The following is a 22,161-nucleotide window of genomic DNA, read 5'->3' on the forward strand; positions in this document are numbered from 1 at the left end:
ATGTTCCATACCAAACTGTGAAGGCTAGATTACAAAATGTTAGACAGGATTGTTTCCTTCCAAACAAGCTGAAATTCCTAAAAAAATAATAAATACTTCTCTATTAATAGAGCAGTAAACAAAATGTAGTACTATGAAAATTTCCTCTTTTTTTATTCAAGATTTGTCTACTACAGGTAAAGTTGAATTCAGGTCACAATTTAAGAGATGAGGAGCACATAAATTCCCCACTGCAGTAGGAATTTGCGGACAAAATTAATTTTTATTTTTTGCAGTGTGTATGCCTGTGCTACTCCTGAACGTTTGAACAGCTTCAGGAGGCATAACTGAGATGGAGGGAGGATAAAAACTGAATCTAAGATCAAAAATACGTGTCTTTGAACTTCCATTATCACATTTGTTGGTCATAAACGTCTAGCTCCAAAGTAAAATAATTAAAGACTTTGAAGTTTCTATTTGGCTGGTGGCAATGATAGGATGGAAAATGTACCTTAAAATGTTTTACTAATAATTAAAATGCCACAGTGGGGCACTGTGTTACTCATTGTAGAGATTTTCTGTCCTCATGAGAACTTGTCCAGGGAAGAAGCGTGCCTATCGCAGCCAGGAGCGGTGATTTATCGTGACGAGGGCTCTGACAGTGCCGCCGGCGGATCGCGAGTCAGCAGTGTGCCCTGGCGGTGAAGGCGGCCAACTGCAGCTTGCGAGCAGGAGCGCGGCCAGCAGAGCCGGGTGGGCACTTCACACCTTCTCTGCAGCGCAGGTTCAGCTTTGGGATCCCTAATGCAAGACGGATGCTTGAGTAGGAGGCTGGGGAACACGATCTGCGTGCAGGAGACGTTTAGTTCAGACTAAAGACAAGGAAGCAGCAGAAGGGACTTTGTTGCTGTCTTCATGTGTCTCCTGTTTGGTTACAGAGAAGGTGTAGCTAGGTGCTATACACCAAGGTGTACAGTGGAAGGATAAGAAGTATCGGACATCAGCTACAACAAGGAACATACCAGTTAGATTACCCACAAAAAGCACATCCCACCATCTAACAGACGGACAAGCTTCTCAGAGAGGAAGTGTAATTGCCATCCTCAGGGTTTTCTGAACTCACCTGGACATGAACAGCTGACCAGCATCAGCCTTGCCCAGAGTAGGGATGGGACCAGATGTCCATTTGGACTGGAATTACCCTGCAGTGGGCAGACTTGGAAAGGATAGATCCTCATTAAAAGAAAGTGATGGAGGGTCTCAGAACTGATTTGACGGTTCGGAAATTACTTGCCTTAGGGAAAATGCTCAGAAATTTTACTTAGTAGCGTTTATAATTCTTGAGAGCAGTTCTGGACTGCTGATTACCTGCTAGGGTTTGTTTTTCTGTTTCTCTGTATGATGGCAGTTGGAACAGGTAGTTTCTATGCGACATTAATACATTGCCTGCTTCTTACTCTGCAGTTGGTTTTCCTGCTGTCTGTATCTCCTATATCTATATCTTCCTTCCTAGGATTCATTTGAGACAGCTTGGAAATTTACTCTGTAGAGTAAAACACTGCTGGGACAGTGTTGGCTCTTCTACCTTTTCTTTGAAGCAGCTCCCTTCTGAAAAAATTGTTCAGTAACGATTAACTGAAGTGTGTTTTGTTCCAATAAGAATAATATGATTCTAGCAAACTGTCTAACTGCATGTGGGTCTATAGCTTAGGGCTTAAGTGTTAATTTAAAGAAGAAAAATGGATACATCATACTTTGGTTTAGTCTGAATTTTGATTACCAAACACTGGGTAAATGGAAGTTTCTTTGCAAAACTGCAATTCACATCTACTTACCAGTGACTGATCAGTGAATGTGCATTTGATAGTACTTTGTGTTACCTTCTTTTCAGCTAAATCTAGTAAAGGATGAATCCTCAGATGCAATTTTTCTGTTGAAGAAAAACTTTGCCCTTTTTTTTCTTGAATATTCAGAATTTCTAGCAGCTGTGTAACATTTTCAGATACATATTAAAAAGTTGGGGGTATTTTTGGTAGGAATGTTTCTGGAGGCTTTTTTTGTAGCATCTAGGAATCAACTGCAAAAAAGAATTGTGTGTTGCATGAAGCATGATATCACATGTGGAACAAGTTCCCCTGGACTTATGAAGCAATTGTGTTGATAAAATGGATGGTAAATTGGGGAGTGAAATGACCAAAATACCTTGTCTGAATTACTGAAACTAGGAATAGAAAGAAACTCAGTTCAGTTAAATGTGGTACTAAAATTTGGTCCTAAGTCTTCTGAATTTCTCTGCATTGGAGTATCCTTTTTATATACGTTTGATGCCTCTTGGTTTGGCCAATTAGTTATATAAGCCTCTCTGTTCCTTTGATATGTTTCTGTGCATTTTCTTCTATTTTTGTGATGCATTTTTAAAATTTGTTTGGAGGTGAGATTTTTTTGTTTGTTGTTTTGTTGGGATGGTTTTGTTGTTTTTTGGTTTTGTTTTGTTTTAACTCAGTGTTCTTAGTTACCATGTTGTAATGTGCAAGTCATGAAACAGTATAAATACACACAAGTATTTTTAAATCCTTACTAAATCAAACATCTAGGAGAATTTATGCTAACTGAAGATTTGTTCTTAAATCTTGCAACATAAATAATTAACTTCCAAAGACATTGATTTCACATTTCTTAAACTGTGCATTTACGGGTTATTTAAGCTTGTCCTACTGTCCACTTTTATGTGTGATCTAAGTTTTGCTTGTTTTGCCGCATAATAGAAATTGTGCCTGAACCTGAAATTTACTCAGTTTCATTTTATCTTTTTAGCTTTTTTTTCCAAAATAGCTGGTGCTTAAATATATTTTAAAATGTCTTAGAATCTACAACATAATTCAAGAAAATTGTGTGAAAGTGAAGAAGGTCAGTGTGTTAAAAGTGATATTTAAAATCCTACTTTATAGGACATCAGCTGGGTTAAGTGTAAGGTTAGAATCAGTACTGCAAGTTAAATATGTGAGAGATTTATTAAACTTTCTAGCTTTGTTTCCTTTCAAGCATTCACCTAAGGCATTAGTGGGTCACAGTGTGTGGGGAAGGTATGCATGTGGTAAGAAATTTAGAGTGAAATTTTTAACTTTCTTCTGTTGTATTTCAATTACTCTTTTATGCTGATGAGATTCTGAAGAAATACTTCAGAAGGCATGCAGATGACAGAACTGACATATTTGCATCCTATTTCACCATTTTTGAGGTTTTAGTATTACTTAAACTTGTCTTTCCTGCATGCTTATATTGTAGAGACTTCTGATAAATCTTAGTAAGTCTTGATCCGGAGCTCCATGAAAACAAGTATTTATTCTATGCTGAGAAAGTGCATTCATTGCATAGATCAGAAGAAAGATTAGAGGAGAATTGTTTGTCAGCAGTAATACTCAGTGGTATGTTATGCACTTTATTCTTTTTGTTGAAAAAATGTGTGCATTTTGAGTTGTGCTAATGAAAAGTCTCCTTTAAAATCACCTCATTAATACTGCCTTCATTAACAATTAGCACCTCCAATTGCTTTAACTAAAGAGTTTTGAGAGTAGAGAAGCATTTTTTTATTCTTTCTCATTTAGGTGCTGCTGATTTACAGTTCATTGAGCTGTACTGTGGAGGAGTTACATGACATCTTAAGTGTCATGTGAGACACCTCATCATGTAATACTAGATTTTGTTTTCTCTTTATATGAATATAAATAGGGGAAAATAAATAGGGGAAAACAAATCTTTTCTTTGAGATGCGTAAGCATTAGTGTCTGTGGTATTTGATAAGGTTAATTGGTAGTTTTTGCTTTCTGCTGTTATTTTCTTGAACAGGCTTTCCTGGTGTCCTGGTTCCAGCAAGGACAGGGTTAATTTTTTTGTGGTAGCTGGGAGCGGGCATGGCCACCACCTCATATCATTGCTGGGGTTGGGGAAAAGGCACTCTCTTCCAGGGAGAAGAGCTTCCTTCTGGTCGAGAAAACGTGGTGCAGGGAGCCTCTGATGTTGTCTATTATTGGGGTTTTTTTCTGTGTGAATAGTTTCTTTTCTTATACCTTTTTTTATTAATATTGTTGCTGTTACTGTTCGTTTTCTTGTCTCATTGCTGTTTCCAGTAAATTGTTCTAAACTCGTGATCTTTGTCTTTTATACCTCCAATAGGAGGGGGGAGGGGGAGCGGTGTCCTGGTTTTTAGTGGGAGTATTAAATTGGGCAATACCAGCCCTAAGCCATGACGCCTGGTTAGCACTGTTCAGGCTTTGCTGACTCCTGCAGTGCCAGTTCTCAGCTTGTTCTATATGAAGGAATGAGTTTTCAACCTTGGGAATTCTTAAATGTATAGTGTGAGTTTATATGATCACTGCAGTATCATGGTTGGATTATTGCATCTTTTGAGATATGACTTCCTAGTGTTTGCTAGCAACCTCAACTCTTTTCTTCATCTATTTTTATTAGTCTAGTTCAAGCAGTAGAATTATTCTGTTCGCAACAGTTCTCAATTAAAATTCTAACTAGCATGTTTGCTGCAAACTTTTATATGTAGGATTAATGTAGATTGAGCATGCCAATTCTTGTGCCATGCACTGCACTAAATTTGATCTAAAAATGGCTTTGGGGGTGACTGAATCCCAAACCTGTGCAAGGAGTGCCTTGCACAGGCAAGATTCATAGGAATCTTAATGGAAATAATATTAATTTGCTTCACTTTACTTATTAAGTACAATTGTATCTGCAGTTTTCTGCCAGTAGCTTCTGTCCCTATGCATAATGTTCCACAAAGGTATGTAACTTGCATTTTAGTGCTTGTAAATTTAATCTGCATTTGAGGCTTAGCCAAACTGCCCTAAGAAACTATTCTAATTTAAAGCTTCTGCATCTGAACTTCCTAGTTTGTTCTTTTTTTAGTTGTGTCATGGTATGCAAAATGCCACAAATATGCTTATCTTTGGTGTGTAAGAGAAAATAGTATTTCGTATTAAGGTATATTGTTACACAAACCAACTATGTTGCTGTGTATTGTACTGATGGAGATGTATAGTAAGAAAGACACGTTAGAAAAGATGTGAAGAGTTTTTGAGGTTTGCTTTAAAGAGGGCGTAAACAATAACTGGATGTTTTAAGAGGAAAGATAAATGAAGAAGAAAGAATAAGAAAAGCAGAGGGTAAAGAATCAGAAAAAATGTCTGAGCCAGGGTAATTTGTGGTACACTTTACTAGTTATGATTAAAAAAAGTAATCCAAACAATACACTTGGGGAAAAACAGGTTACCATATTTACAGTCATCTAGATCATTCCCTTTTAAGCTGCTGTTGGAAACAAACTTTCCAGGTATGTAATACACAAGCGTATGCTTCAAATGAGATCAGAAACTGAATCTAATTGAAGAATGTTGCAGCCAACAACATTCTGAAATTGAGAGATTATTTTTATATATTTGGCATAGGATTGTTGGTCTCTTTCCAGACTTGCTGTCTTTTGTTTGTAATAAAAGGTGTTGGCTTTCATCCAGCTCGAAACAGAGGGGTCCAAGTTTAATGACTACTGCAGTCAGCAAAATACTTGTACTAGTGTTAACAGAAGCTCAGTGCTGTGTAAACTCTGACTTTGTTTTTTTGTAGTTTTGACATTTAATTCCCTCTGTGGGATGTTGTTGCTTTGAGACAGAATAAGGGATGCTGCAAGAGGGTGGTGATATCTAGTAGCATTTAATGTGTGATGGACGTGAAGCTGTGTTTAATTGGTATCGTCAAATGTTTTATTTATGCACCTGCATAGCCCTGTGCAGGCACCTGTTTAGTGACTATTTGAGGAATAACGACTGTGGATATTTCAAGATTCTCAGTTTGTCTTAAAACTGACCTGGCTTCTTACATGGAGTTTTGTGTGGCAGTATTGCAGAGTGGAGCAACTTGTTTACCCTTCCCATACTCTAGTTCTATGTGGTCTTTAGTCTGTTTGAGGGATGGTTATGCATTTTGCATCTTCAGTGACAGATATGGCAGTTTATTAGAAGGCTTAGTCTTTGGAGGAAAGATAATGTTATGTGTGGAATATCCACCATTTCTGTGTTCAATGAAATGCTTTTAACTAGAGTTTTGTTAAGTGTCATTTCTCTGCAAAAATAAATCTGATAAAAACTTATATCTACTTTTTCTGGAGGACTGTTTAAATTTCTTCATGTTAACAACTTTTCTGGTAAATGGAATCGTGGTAAAAAAATTGTAGAATCTCTACATTGCAAGGCACCAAAAATTTTTACATAAAAATTTACTGTGTCAGTATAGATTTCACCTAAATTATTATGTCCCCTTTTGCTTTGCTGTCATATTTCTTATTATGGATAGAGTTTTTTTCTGTTGTCCTAAGTAATGCATAGAAATTTTATTTCATAACTATGCAGGTTTGGTAACTGATTAATTGCAAAGAAACAGTTACAGTAGTTGGTATTAATATTTATTCTAGGGAGACAAATTTAACAGAGATGTTAATGTTAAAAAAAGATAAAGGAAAAGAAGTAAAAATTCAGGAAGATCTCTGGTTATATGGAAAACTTATATAATAGAAATATATTTAAATTCTAAAATTAGACAGGGTACTTTGAAGAACTTAGGAAGAAACCAACCCAGAGAAGTCAAGAGAGATGAACCATAGCAGTTAGAGTGTGAAAATGTCTTGAAACACTTGGGTATTGGCCTTCACCATTGGAAGCAGTCACTTTCTCCTTGCCTAAAAGAAGGAAACTATGCTTCTCCGTGGTTTCTGATGACTGTGGGGTCTTAGGTTAGTGAAGAGAAGAACAAAATGTTGAACAGTGTTGATTTTCCTGATAATTAAGCATCTCGAGTGTTTTTGTGAGAGAATTTTAAAAATATGTGGTTAAGGTTCTAAGAAAGGTTAAGCTGGTAAGAAACAGATAGAGGCATTTTGAACATAATAGCTGGGAAAACTAGTTTGCATAATGGAGTTTACTTGCCAGAAGTATCTTAAGGCATTTAGGCCCTTGCATTACTGTGTGTGGCCTTGGCTTTAGGGTTTTGGTGGGTTTTTTCAACATTAAAAGATATCAGAGAGAACTAAAATAAAACATATCTTAAATTTATTTTTATTAAAATACCAAAATGAAATACTGAAGGGCAGACAGAAGTTGATTCAATTTCACTAGAAAAAAAAAATTGCATTTCTTTGAATATCAAACCCTTCATTTCTAAGTTAATTTTTACAACTCAGTTGCTATTGTAGTATAGCTCTAGAAAACTTGTCCTGCCTGCAGTTCAGTCTCAACTGCTAGCTTCATACATATGTGAATTCTTATTCTTTGTAAAATCATGATTTTATTTTTATTGTAGTTTGCATTTATTGCAAATGCAAGTGATGCAGTGTTTTCTGGGTTCTTGTTATGTTTATATTTTCAGACTGATTAGGAAGCAAACAGCAATTTGAGACTACTACTTTGGGTGTGATTATGTGGTAAAGCAAGTTGTTTGGTACTCCTTACGTCCTGAGCTGCCTCCAGAGGTTTGTCCTTTGTGAGGTAGACAGTGTGTCCTCAAATTCAAGTCCCTTCCTCCCTGTTGCAGATGTGTGTTGCAGTACTTCTCCTTCAGTGAATACTTATGATTATTCCTCCCAATATCACCTAGTTTATATTGTTTTCTCAAGCTGTATGAAGCAGAATTGTTCCAAATACTTGTACTTTATCATCATTTTGGTACTCATTCAACATTACCTTTGTTTTCACAGCTGAATATAGTGTTGTAATAAATAATATTTTCTGCTTTAGGTAAATTTATTACTGGTGTACATTTTTGTAAGTTGTTGAAGTCTATACTGATTATAAATTTAGTGTTTTCATTTTTGGTTTACTTCCAAAATGATTTGACATTGTTTAAAGTCTTCAGTCTCTAGTTGAGATCACCTCATTACTATTTACATACTCTTCCTTCCTTTGGAAATTTCAGTTGTTTTGCCAATAAAAAGATTGAGCAATAGTAGGAGTAGTACCATTCATCCAGTATAATAGCCTCTCTTATACAGAGAAATCACAATGTACAATGTTATTCCAGTCATAACAGTATTGAAAACACTTTTTAAATTTTTGATTTTTTTACATTAGGGGCAACACATCTGTTAATCTAATTGCAGGTAGTTAGCTGTCTGCTCATCTCTCCAATTGACTTCTGGAGGATTTTCACTACTGAAGTTCAAAGGTGCTTTATTGCTATTGAAAGCAGTGCAGTTAACAATAAAACTGGATCCTGCCCCTGGGATGGCACACCTTCCCCTGTATTCTGTGCAGTGGACTGAGCTCATGTCCAGTTCTGTCAGCTAATGTTGTCCATTATTGATTTGGATTAACTTGTTGGTGCCAAGCTAATGCATACCCATTGAAAGCAGGTTTTTAATTAAATGGAGGAAAAGTAAAACTACCTTTGAGTTTTCAAGACCTGACTGTTTCTAAGCCTAACAGAGGAATGCTGTGAGCTGGGAGGTCTGAACCCAAATGTAACTACTGCCCCAGACATTATTAGTTTTATAGAATTTGCATTTGCATTTAGATGCAGATGTCTGACAGGTCCTCATTGAGTCTGTTGACTCTTCCTTTGGAAGACAGCAGTCTGGGGTCAGGATTGTTTGCAATTCTGGTGTGAGGTTTGGGTTTTTGTTTGTTTTGTTTTGAGTTAGCACCTTTCTTTTTAATATTTTTAGTATAGGAATAGAAACTAGTTCAGGAATTGGAATTATAACATTGTAATAGCATTGCTATCCAAATGGGATTATTGTCTTTCTTGAATGGTGTAACCCTTTTTTCTGGTTATTTGGTCCTTGAAATGGAAAGTCTTTGGCAAATCTGTATTGAATACCATGTTGCAAAGATGAATATTAATGAGTGCATGTTTCATACAACTGGTATCTACGACTGTCTTTTTGTGTGTGACTTTTTTAACCCAAGTTAGTTACAGGCTCTTGTTGTTATATTACAAGAAGATGATGCTATAACATGGGTGAGATAGGTTGCCCCACTGTGTAGTACATAAAACCCGGAGTGCCAGAATGCTGGAAAGTGTAGCAAGACTTGTTTAGAAAACAGAATTGATTTTAACTAAAGTTCAGTTTTAGGTAAAAGGTCAGGCTGTAGTTGCTTTTTTTATTTGTAGCAGTTCATCCGTATACAGTACTGTGCATATTGTATGTGTAAGGTAATCTCATTTTTTAATCTACTGTAACTGCCCTTTTGATTCTCTAAAATCCTTTTGGGTATTTTGCATTCCAATATCGATCCCTGTCCGTCTGACTGCTTCAGCTGGGTAATCATTTTTCTTGTTTATCTCTAATCCTTTTAATATTTCCTTCCTGTCACTGTATAACAATACAGTATGCCTATTGTTTGGAATGTATTTCAAAGACTGTACAGTAAAAGTGGCTGTATTTTAGCCTAGATTTCACAAAAATTGTTTACAGTGAAACAAAAATGCAAAGCTGAACAACATGTGCCTTCAAAGCACCTATGCCAACCGTAGTGCATTACTTTGCTTAGTTATTCATAATGTTCATCTTGATGAAATATTCTATTTTGAACTGCTCTGAAAAATAAAATATGATGCTGGCTATTTCAAAATGCTTCTTATTCTGTATTCTTTGTAGGGACCTAACAGAAAAAAACAACACGTTCCCTCCATCTGTGTGTACTTACATATGTGTATGTGTATCCATATGTGTACATATTAAAAACTTGGTTTTAAAGAAGCAGGTGCAGAACAGTTTAAATATCTCAGTGGAAGCGTTTGAACCCGAATCTGATAGTTCTCTTCAGCCCCCTCCTCAGATAAAACATTCTCTCCTTGTTTCTATGGTGACCACCGAGTAACAGCATCACATGACACTGACAAAATGATAAAAATCCCTCTCTGAAATGGTTTCATGAGAAGCATGGGTCTGTTCTTTTTCACCTGAAGAATGAGAAGACCCTCCCACCCCTATTGGGGCTTTTCTTCTCTGTTTCTCCCACACTAGATTATAACTTAGGATCCTTTCACTGTACTAACCAATGCTTTAACTGTTCTGCTTTTCTCATTAAATAAACTTGGCATATACTTTCTCTGCGTGTCAAAGCAGAGCATGCAAACGTAATGAAGGAAAAGAATTTGAAACAGAGGTGAAAGCGAAGTGTTTAATTTTTCTTGAGGAGCCATTTTTATTTCCGTACTGCTTTGGTATTAACAAAGATGGGAGTGGGGGTGGTGTATGCTTGTTTGGGTTTTGTTACAACTACGCTGCTTTAACAAAACAAATAAAAAACCCCTGAGACCTAGACTTCCTATATTCAGTGACTGTCTTAATAAAAACATATCCAAACTAGTACCCAGTTTGAGTACTGCATAATACCTTTCAGGAAGGTAAAGAAGCTACCTTCTCTCAGAGAAAGCATTACTTTCAACATTACGACTTTATTAACTTGCCATTATACCTCCACTTCCCCATAATAACTTTGTATGGCCATGGTAAACGTAATTTTAAAAATACATATTAGTTTTTGATATGGAGAAACTTTGTGAAAGTTCTGGCTTTATGGCTGTTGCTTTTATGAGAGACTCTTTCTAAAGTTAATGGAAAGAAAAAAAAATCCATATCTTGATTTCTTTCTTATTGTTCTATCATTTGAAGATTGCTTTTCTCCCCCTCATGCACTTTATAACGAATATACTCTGGTTGCAGTGAAAAGTCAGTTTGAATGCTGTTATGCCTTGACTTCTGAGATGCTTAACTTTTCTGTGCACTTCTGAGATAAAAATGTGAAAGTTTTTTGAGACATCCTGACTTTTTAAGTGAATGATCCATTTCTTAATATTAAAGCACATAGTACATTGTAACTTAGCCAGCTGTTATTTTTCAGTTATACATTGTAACTTAGATGATTCTTGGTAATTGTAGTAATGTAATCTCTGTCATGTGCTCAATAACAGCAGGTTCTTTTTGCAGGCTATTTGCAAAGTAACAGCAAGTAAGCCTGATCCTTCAGACTTACAGAAAGTAAAGTTTGTCTTGAAATGCAAAACTGGTACCAGTAGTAATTTATACCTAAAACTAGCACTGTCACTGTTAAATATTAAATGATTAATAGCACTGTTTATATTAAATGGTGTGTAGGGCAGCCTTTTAGAGTAGGGATTAAGTTTGTTTCTGAGGATAGGAGTCTTATTTGGAATTCATGTAAATATCAGTTTTCCGGTTTGAATTGTGTTCAGTTTATGAAAAATGTTATATTTCCAGATACATTTCTGAATTTCTTTAAAAAATTCTCTGTCTCAGAATAGGTAGTTTGTAAAAGCTTGATTGATCCAGACACTTCCTTTAACTGTGTAGAGATCCTCTGTGGTCTCTGAGGTGTCAGGGATACCAAAATGTTTCCAGCGTCAATGGTGTTTGATGAAAGGCTATAAAGAGAATGTGTCCCACAGAGAAACCTTGTCAGAAAACCAACTGATAGTTTCTGTTCTTTGTGTAGCTATTTGAAATGCTTCTTTTTGGAACATAAAGGCAGTGTTTGCAGCCATCTAAGTTTTTCTTTGTGCGTTGTAGGTTATCAGTTCAGACTTTTATGAGAAGCTTGATGGATGCACCCTTGACAAGTGATTGTTCTCCTTGTTAATGCTTTCATTTTTTTTAAAGGAGAGACTGAAATGTGATTAAGTTCTATATTTTTTTTCCATTTCCTCTACTTCAGCAAGGCTTTCGACACTGTTTCTCACAATAGCCTCTTAGGGCAAACTCCGGAAGTGTGGACTGGATGAGTGGACAGTGAGGTGCTGAATAGAAGATCCCAGAAGATAGGATCAGTGCCACAGTTAAGAGACCTGTCACTAGTGATGTCCTGCAAGGGTGGATACTGGGCCCAGTATTGTTTGGCTTATTCATCAACGACTTGGATGAACTGGCAGACGACTCCTCAGAAAGTTTGCTGGTGGCACAAAGCTGAGGGTAGTGGCCGATACCTCAGAGTGCAGGCCTTCAGAAGGAATTTGACAGGTTGGAGAGATGGGCAGAGAGGAACCGTGTGAAATTCCATAAAGACAAATGCAGGGTCTTGCACCTGGTAAGGAATAACCCCCTGCACAGGCTGGAGACCCATCTGCTGGAAGGCAGCTCTGCAGAGAAGGACCTGGGGGTCCTGGTGGACAACAAGCTGTGAGCCAAGAAGGCCAATGGTATCCTGGGGTGCATTAGGAAGGGCATTCCCAGCAGGTCGAGGGAGGTGATCCCGCCCTTCTACTTAGCCCTTGGGAGGCTACATCTGGATTTCTCTGTCCAGTTCTGGGCTCCTCAGTACACGAGCCATGGAGCTCCTGGAACAGGTCCAGCAGAGGGCAACAAAGATAATTGAGGGACTGGGACATCTCTCTTGTGAGAAAAGGCTGAGGGAGTTAGACCTGTTCAGCCTCAAGAAGAGATGCTGAGAGGGGACCTCATCAATGTTTGTAAGTATCTGAAGGAAGGGTGTTGAGAGGACAGAGCCAGGCTCTGCTCAGTGATGCTCTGTCTGACTTTGAAGACATTGGTTCAAAGATCCTGATTTGTGTAATATACAGTAGCTTAAAACAACATCTAGGAGACAGGTCAGTGCTTCATAGTGTATGTCTGTTTGACAGAGAAGCAGTAGGCTATTGTTGTGAATCTACTTTGGTCTATTGAGAAGCTGCTTTGAAATAGTCTGTTGGTGTATAAAAGGGGCAAAGTTAACAGAAATATCACTGGTGAGTGATTTCACAGTTGTTTTTTTTTGTGGAGTACAGCTTGCCATTACCCTGCCTTTCAGTCTTGTGAGGCTGTTGATGCATTTTTAATTATTTTGTTCTTATGTGTTTTCTTAGGTGTCCCTTTTGTAAGGGCTAGAAGTGTTTGTTAGTAAAGGAAAAAAGAGCTATTAAACAATTCTTCTTCTTTGATGAAATCTTAAATAGCTGTATGTAATGGAATTAAATCAGGAATCCGGCTAAAGCAGTGACATTTATGGCTGTATTAATGTTTGTAATTTATTTTGAGAACAAATTAAATTTTGATGCCTTCTTCGATGAAGTAATGAAAAGGTAAACAAGTTTAGTATAATGAATCCCTGTGGATAGAGATCTTGCCATTTGCTGAGATAATAAGAAGAAAAACCCTGAAACTTTTCTGAATGGGTTGCTTAAAAGTAATGTCTTTTATTCAAACTTGGTATCAAAATGAGGAGCCCTCATCAGCTTTTACTGAAATGCAGTAAAACTGAACTCCCACCTTCTTATATTGCAGTGAGTTCTGGACTCAGGATGCAGTTACACTAGCGTGATGCTAGCTGATTAAAGTTTTAACTAACATATAGTAATGCCAGACCTGAAGCTGCAGGATTTTCATGTTTTAGATAAAGATTACGTTCAAAAATATGAAGTAGGGACTGTACAAGAAAACACTTTATTTATGGCTGATCACATATCATTTCAACCAGTAGCTCCTTTCCATAAAGGAAAATTACATCTAAATCAAGAACCAAATCATGATATGCAAAAGGTTTCTTAACCTGCTTTTGGCTCTGCTGTGGGCTGGAGTTTGCGAAGCTGAAAGATAGTTATCTGTTGGCTGATCCAGCTTGGGTTAATATATTTGACTTTCCTGTTGCTCAGTTGCATTTGTATACTGGAAAGGGAATTTTTCAACATGTACATAGTTTGAGATGTAATTTGGAAGCGTGATATTTACAGTAGTATTAGTAGGGAGTTATTAGTAGGGTTTTCAGGACTATGAAATACAAAAGTAATAGTGACACTGGATTAAAAAGAAAAGCTCTAGTTTGTTTCCTAAATATCTACTGGTGTTATGTTACGTGGTATTAAAACATAAACATATATTTGCAAAGTGGTGGTTACGTTTAAACCATTTCCTCTGAAAGAGATGCTAGCTTTATTTATTTATTTATTCTGTTGCTACTAACTATGTTGGGCACAATGACATGGAAAATACTATCCAAGATAACTCTGAAACACTGAGTGAACATTTCATACAAAAATACTTGTCATGGTTCTCTGCTTTAAATTTCTCTCTTCTTTTTTGTAATGTGTCCTACATGTTAATAATGATATGTCCTTGTTTTCATATTTTTACTAGGTGATCTTACCAACTTCAACAGTAGGCTTTGCATAGGTCTTCAAAAGAGATGTATCTAGAGTCCTGAATAGTCAGAATCCCAAGAGTTTGACGTGCATTTCTGACAAATCTTGGCTTTCTGAAAGTTGGCCAAATTGGTCAAACACAGTTTTTATTGTATTTGGCCAATTGCATTGGTCAAATTGTATCTGTATTGTTTGGATTTGACCAATTGCATTGGTCAAGTACAAGCAGACCTTAAGGAAATACATATCTTCATATAGATACATGCATATATCTAATTGCAGTTAAGTAAAAAATAGTAGGTAAACTTGTCTTTTCATGAGAGAGACTGCATGACAATAGGATTATCTGTTAGTCATGGAAATCAGAAGATTGCTGGATGCATAACGCTAAGGCACATCAATGAACAGTTTGAATTTAAGAGTCTATCTGGAGTACGAGTAGTCTATCAAGAGTCTTATCATAAGTACAAGGGCTGCTACTGCAGCAGTTCTATCACTTCTCTGTAAATCTTGAACTACGTATAGTGGAAAACAAAAAAAATTTTAACAGCTAAAATATCAAGCCTTTAATTATATCCGTAAACTAAAGAATATCAGTAAAATACTGAAACTAGTATGTTATCTATTATTTTTACAGCTTTCTGCAGTGAACCTCTGTAACCAGTAATGTTCAGTCTGAACAATGTGTTTAATAAAGCAGATAAGAATCTAAACATAAGGGCAGGTTTCAGGAAAACATTGGTCTTACAAATGTTATTTAAAGTTCTAGGCAAAATACATATCTAGTCAAGGCTGTTTTGAAGATAGATGGAAATAGTGGGATTTTTAACTATTAGAAAAGAGTTGTGACTCTATCTAGTAGCACATTTAAGCTAGTAATCTTTGTTGCTTGTAAGAAAAATATAAAGTACTTGTACATGGAGGAATCATTGAATATCCTGAGTTGGAAGGGACCCATAAGGATCGTCATCAAACCTCATCATCACCATAGTCAAACCTCTTCTCTTAGTGATCAAGCTGTGAAAGTACATAGGAACAATGCTTCTAATGTGAACATGGGAGTGTGTACAGAAAAAATCCTCTTCTGCTAATGTATGGACTCTGCAAATATGTTAAGTGTTGAACTTTTAACTAGCTTTTTGAATAAGTGAAAGCTCAGTCCAGGTTAATAAATCCGTCAGTTACAATCAGTCGCTCATAATTGAAAATCTTCAGAAACTGAAGTATAGGTATGAACTTCAGAGCTGCCATGATGTGACAAGTTGTTTCTAAATGTCCTGGCCAACCATGTAGCTTCACAGCTGTTCTTGAGGCTTTGTGGGTTCAGCAGTCACACACATTGTACAAATTAGAATTTTATAAAATACTTCATAAGGCACCTGTCATCTTGCAAATACCTATAGTTTTTTTAAGTATATTCCATAAGTTTTATTAATCAGTTCAGCAGCAGCTGTTTCCTTTTTTATTGTTTTGGGGAAAGAGAAGAAAGGGAGCTTTAGCCGAGTTCATGTTTACAGCTTCAGTACAGTGTTTTACTGACACATATGGCATGCTGATTTTTCTCTCCCTTTCAGAAGAGAAACCTGATTGCTCCAAGGCCCGCTGTGAGGTCCAGTTTTCTCCTCGCTGTCCAGAAGATTCCATCCTGATTGAAGGTTATGCTCCTCCTGGTGAATGCTGTCCACTCCCAAGCCGTTGTGTGTGTAATCCTGCAGGCTGCTTGAGGAAGGTTTGCCAACCCGGCTATTTGAATATATTGGTTTCTAAGGCGTCAGGAAAGCCAGGGGAATGCTGTGACCTCTATGAATGCAAACCAGGTAAAAGCAGACACAATTCGTTTTCCCATTTTTCAGGTTTTTCTGTCTGACAAGCAAAGTAATTTATGTAATTATGTCTAATAAAGCCTATACAGCCTCTGAATTATTCTGATTCTTGAAAATTAAAGTTATTAAATGTGGCCAGTATCCATTAAAAAAATTATGATAAATTTTATTGTCTTTTTTCTCTAAACATTAATTTAAACTCAGCAGCAAGGGAAAAGTAACCTAGTAAGAATGTTGCATTTCTGTAAATGCTACTAGTGCAAGTGACATACTTTATATACTGATTAGATTATACAAAGGTTTTTCATAGTAGGTATACCCCGTGCATGGACAGGGAATTATGAATTCTATCTTAAGATTTCTCCAGATTATCAAATGATGACCCTTAAAAACCAGAGAGCAAAATGGTTATGGAGGAGCATACTGAAAAACTTTACAACATTTTCAGCATTTACCCATCTTCCATTTCATGAGAACACCCTTTCTTGTGATTATTCCAAGTGAAGTGGAAGATGTAATGCACTCTTTGATCCAGGCTTTGGTAAAGATAAATAATAAAAATAGAGGGCTGAAAACAGGCATATAAAATGGTATAATCCAAAATCGTGTAGGCAAACAGGTTCAAGTATGTTTAACTCTGCTTTTCCTATGCTTGTTTAAATTTTCTTAAATCTTCCACAGAAGAAGACTGTACAGTCTTTGTATCTTCTAGTGCTTCTCTTTGTGGTTTTTTTTTCCTAATATCCAATGCAAATCTGACTATATGGAAATTTAGGCAAACTTTTTTTTCCCCTGTCCTGAGTAATTGGTGAACAAGTCTTTACTATAATTTTTACTATAATTTTTTGGAACATTTTGTCAACCTTAGGCTTCTTTCATCTAGAATTAGCTGTAATTTCTTATGACATAGCTCCTTTGAACTCCTGCCTTGTTTCCCTTCTATAAGGTTTTTTCCATTTATCCCCATTTCTTTAAAATGTGGTATCCAAAAGAAGACTAATATTTTTGGAGAGTCTTCATCAGCATTAAATACTGTAGAATAATTGTTTTCTCTCATGCAAATAAGATTTAATTGTTTTACTAGAGTTATTTCTCGTTGGTGAAATGCTGTGATGCCAGGATCTTTCTGTATCATGATTGCTTCTGAACCACTGTATTTTTACATTTTAATTCTTCCTATATATACTTAATTAGGCCTTTACTGAATTTTGTCTTGCTGACTTTGGATTATTTATTTTTCTCAAAGTAGATATTAGCTGTGATCATGTCCTCCCAGCTGTTATTTGAATGCCCATCTTGTGGTTTGCAATAAGTCCGTCCAGACTTACCCATGGAGATTACTTCTTAAAGGCTGTTTTCACTTGCTACAGAATCTTCAAACTGAATGTGATTCTCTATCACAGTAGTGAATTTATGTAACTGTGTGTATATTGTTTTTTGAAGCACTTGGTATTTTTTGCTATAGGGACTTTAGGAGGTGAAGGTATATGGGAATGGAAAAATGAAGATGCGTATTAGGAGGATAGAAGAGTAGAGGCTTTGAAGAGATTGGGGAAAGAAACTAATGAGATTTAAGGGAACTGTAGAGCTTTGCAAATGGGGGTTAAAAATTGAGAGGCCTGGAAAAGACCTTTTGTATTTAGAGTTTGACTTGGTATCATGAAGAATTGTAGGAAAGAAGAGTTGGAAGGGAACTGAACTATATGAATTATAACTGAAATGCCATGTTGCTGGAAAAAAAAAAAAAGAGATAGTGGACAGTATAAGGCCTGGGAGGTAGGTGTTCATGCAGAGTTTCTTGTGGAGCTGATGTCATGAGTTTTACTGGGTATGTCAGCAAGTTGATAGAATTTGCATGTCGAACAGAGAAAAATGTTTTCAAATTTTTGCCACAGACCCAAAAACTTTAGTTCTCTGAGTACTGCTACCAGAATGCTCCTCCTGCTCTTCTGCATCTGCTTGACCAGCCTCAAACAAATTGCCAGAAGCTGGGAGGACTGCTTCCTATGACGGCAGTGCTGCCTTATGCCAAGCTAAAGTGCTTTCACAATTAAAGCATAAATTGTGTTTATTTTTGTTCCTTAAATAAGATATCACTGCTCTCTAGTTTACTGTGGCATTTTGAGTTGGAAACCTTCTGCTGAGATCTGCATATGTTCAAATGCTGTGATTGGCAACTGAGTTACTGAAAGGAAAATAGTGTTTCCTTAACACTAAATGCTAGAATAAAATTAACTTTTTTTATTTTAAGATCCACTTCCTTTTTTGCAACTTTTACTTTAGGGATACAATTAAAGGCATTGGTATTCCGCGAAAATGAACAGTGAAGAAACTTAGTAGCTTAGTCATACTTGTCTATGGACTGTCTAGATTTGCCCAAATTTGGACAAATGCTTGTCCAGATTAATTTATCTTAAATGTTCTTACCTGTTGCTCCACCAAGCATCTTGTCACAGTGTGGTACGTGCTGAGAATAAGTATGTCATGCTCATTGTTTTGCTGCAGTTACAAAACTCAGAGGTGAAATAACTGGTCTGGTGTCGTAAGCAACCTCCTTTATTCCTACAAGCTGTATATAACTGTCCATTTATGAGCAGTGAATTTAGTGAATGTGCATTGAATTTAGTTTAAGCTGGGAGTTACAGTTCTTAAAATGTATTTTATTAAAGATAGTTTTATTAAAGATAGTTTGAATGACCAATCTCAAATGGAGCTGCATAACGTGTTAATGGTAAAAATAAAAATAACCTGAAACGAGATTTTTGGGAGTATATGTTCCTTTTTGGCTAAAAAGCTAAACCACTATGAACAGTGATGCTTTTTAAATAATTTTTGTTTATGTAAAGATTGAATTAAAATCTGTTTTAAATGTATTTTGCTGAAGTGCTGATAAGAACTCTAGCTGTCACTTCTGAATAAAGCAAGCTAAATAGTTTTTTTGGCAGTTGTCCAACAGATGTTTGTTGTACCTTTATTTATAACTTTTTTTGTTGTTGTATATGGTGTAAAAGGGAGTGTTGTCGTTTAGTTTCTGACATCCTTCCCAGCACTGGGAAATGTCTGCTATGCTAGACATAACCTATGTTGGAACAACCAATCATTTGTCATTCTTTTAGAAATCTTTCTGGCAGAACTTTCATTTACTCATCTCCAGCATGCCCTCTTTTTTTCTGTTACCAAATATTGGTTTAAACACAATTGTAAAGAAAATGTTATTGTTCAGCTTACTTCTTTGAAGAATTTCATGCAGTCAGAGCTTGATGGAAAGTCCGGGATCAGCAGCAAAATTTAGTAAGTAGCATGTAATGACGCAGAGGGAAGTAACTTGTGCTCCACCCTGGTACAACTTCAGCATTGAAAATCAGGTCTGGAGCTTTCACAGTCTTGCGCTTAAGGACAAGGGTCAGCAAAATCAAGTTTTATGCATAGCTGAGAGAAGAGGAATTCTCTACTCTCTGTTGCTCCTAGAAATAGTATATGCATTGTTTTATTGGATGCTTTGTTGAAGCTGATGTTGAGAGAACTCGAGATAAGAGTGGGGAAGGACTGGAGAAAATGAATGAGGAAGAATTACAGATACATGTCAAATGGAGCTAGAGAAAGAGTTTTTAAGTTGATGGTGAGGGAGGAAAAAAACCGAGCATGTGTGGGGGGTCCATGTTGGCAAATACCTGGGATAGGGCAGTTAAGGAAGTGATTCAGGCAGTGATACAGCTGCATTCAAAGTCCAGGAATGCCATCTGTTATGACTGTATGTAATATATTCTGAAGTGTCAAGGAGTGTATAAAGGGTAATGCCTTGTCATGGAGAAATACTTTCATGCTTCCTTGCTACTTCTCCCTGGGCAGAAAGTGTAACTACCATTATCACATGTAGTTGTGTTGTGTCACGTTATTCTTGAGGAACCACTTGAAATGCATCTAAACTGAAAGCAAAGGATGTTATATGATGCTTTTTAGCTGCTGTAGAAGCAGACTGTGTATCCTTCAACTGAACCCTCAGGAATCTGCAACTTCTGAAGTCTTACCCTATGCTGAGCCACCGTGTTGCATCAGAGATGTAATTACTGACTAGCTACCGGATCATTAGATGCCTAGGTAGTTATTTAGATCTTGCCCCTAAACTGTACACTCTATTAGTTAAAAAGCTGACATAATATGCCAGGGTGAAACTTAATACACTTAATATACTGTGTTAACATATTCTACCGGAAAGTTATTTTCACCTAGGTATTAGCAGGTTCACGATCAGAGACCTTTGGTTTTGCAGTCTATAAAGGAGGTGGCACATTACTGCAGATATGTCAGGGTCTGCAACCATGGCAGAGTTTGTTACATTCTTGTAGAAAGATTGGTAACTCTCGGATGATACTGTATACAAATTCAGTGCATGAGAAAATTCCTGAAGACTTGTAAGCAAAGGTTGATTGGGTGTGTCTTCACTGGTAGGAAATCAAAACATATTTATAAGTTCTCAAAGACACATATTTGTCAAACTATATATTTAAAGCTTCTAGAATAGACAATTTTTTTTAGCTTATAATAAAATATATAATAACAGCTTATAATAAACCTGTTCATGAAATGTACATGTGATGATTATTGGAATCAAAGCAAGCTGTGAAAAGATACTAGTAGTTCAGTGGCAAATGTTTGCAGTCTTATTTTTTTAGGACAGTAGCGCAGCTAATCTGGGAAATATCTTTTTAAGCAATGAAGAATCCAGTTACAGACTGTTCTGAAACCGTACAATATTTTCAGATTATCTGTAAGTTTGTCTCAATACTTTTTCCACTTCGAGAAACCTGTTTAAATCTGAAAGAAAGTAGGAACCTTTTTTCCTCTTTTAAATATTTTGCATCTCTTATCTATCTTCATCACTCTTCTGGGAGGAAAGTATGAAAGAGATGTAAAGACCGAGCCAAGTTTGTTTTTTTTCAGTAGTGCCCAGTGACAGGACCAGAGAGGTGAGGGGCACACACTGAAACAGAGGAGGTTCCCTCTGAACATCAGGAAGCACTTTTTTGTTGTGAGGTTGACTGAGCACTGGCACAGATTGCCCCGAGAGGTAGTGGAGTCTCCATCCATGGAATATTGAAAAACCACCTGGGCACAGTCCTGGGCAGCCAGATCTACATGGCCTGCCTTGGGAACCTCCAAGAGGTCCTGTACTACCACAGCCATTTTATGATTAATCTAACAATATAATGATAATTTAAAAAATCTATTTGAAAGCTCTTGATTTGGAGTTTGTTTGTAATTTTTCTTAAGTTTGTATTTTTTTAATAGACTATTCGGGCTGCTTTTCAGTGTTAATGAGCTATTTACTATCACACTGTAACTACTGCAATAGAGATGTGTTGAACACATGTAATTCTGAGACTGAGGTGTCTCATTATGACTGATTTGGTTATTATTGCTGTGTACTGCTGAGCGTCAAGCTGGAAAAATGTAGGACCAGAAGACAGAAAACGGGCCTTTGAAGGTTATCAGCTCTTCCAGGAAGTGTGGTGTAGCATTGCCAAGCTGCTTTAGTACTTCAGTAAGCAGCTGTGATAGTGTCAATACTGAAGTTTAATCACGAATCAGGGATATCATACTGTATAATTTTCAGTCTGATAACATTCTGTTCATCTTGCTTGCTCAATCAGAAGGTAGCTCATATCATAAAGCAGGAACCATGTTTTATTCTGTACTTTCTTAATATAATTACGATAAGGGGTAGCAAATAGATAATACCTGAGCTGATATTGTTTGTTAACATGGAAGATTTGGGACCAAATAAGATAAAGATGTGTTTCAGCCTTCCTGAGAATGACTCATAAGGATTAAATATGTATTCAGCCTGTTTATTTTTTTTTTCTTCTGGATTTCTAAACATTTGTTGCTTTCTAAAAACTGTTGGTCAGTCTTTCTTGTTAAGTGGAATTCTTTATCTCATTAATGCAGAAAGATTTGATAATTTGCATTTCATTTTCGCCATATATAAAAACCCAAACAAAACAACCTAAGGGAATAGTCTTTAAAGGACATACTTTATATGTGCAGACATAAATCCATGGTGTATCTTTTTTTTTTTTAAATTTCTTATAACCCAAGTATTTTGCTATTTAAACAGCCTTTAATTAGGAAAAAGAAAACAACAATTGTTTACTGTTTTAAAAGCTGTTGGAAGTATATATTTTCAGTAACCTAGTGTATTTCTAGT

The 22,161-nt window shown here is 36.4% G+C and overlaps 1 protein-coding gene across 4 annotated transcripts in view; it reads left to right on the forward strand.

The window, feature by feature from the left end:
• CRIM1 (cysteine rich transmembrane BMP regulator 1) overlaps positions 1-22,161 on the forward strand; it is a 170,631-nt gene that overhangs the window by 67,285 nt on the left and 81,185 nt on the right. For all 4 annotated transcript variants that reach the window (XM_027681615.1, XM_027681617.1, XM_027681619.1 and 1 more), the window contains exon 3: positions 15,705-15,947. In XM_027681615.1, coding sequence (XP_027537416.1) covers positions 15,705-15,947 — 243 coding nt within the window. The remainder of the gene's footprint in view (positions 1-15,704; positions 15,948-22,161) is intronic.

The sequence above is a fragment of the Neopelma chrysocephalum genome, unplaced genomic scaffold (genome assembly GCF_003984885.1).
Source record: "Neopelma chrysocephalum unplaced genomic scaffold, ASM398488v2 Primary Assembly neopelma1_61, whole genome shotgun sequence".
NCBI classification, from domain to species: Eukaryota; Metazoa; Chordata; class Aves; order Passeriformes; family Pipridae; genus Neopelma; species Neopelma chrysocephalum.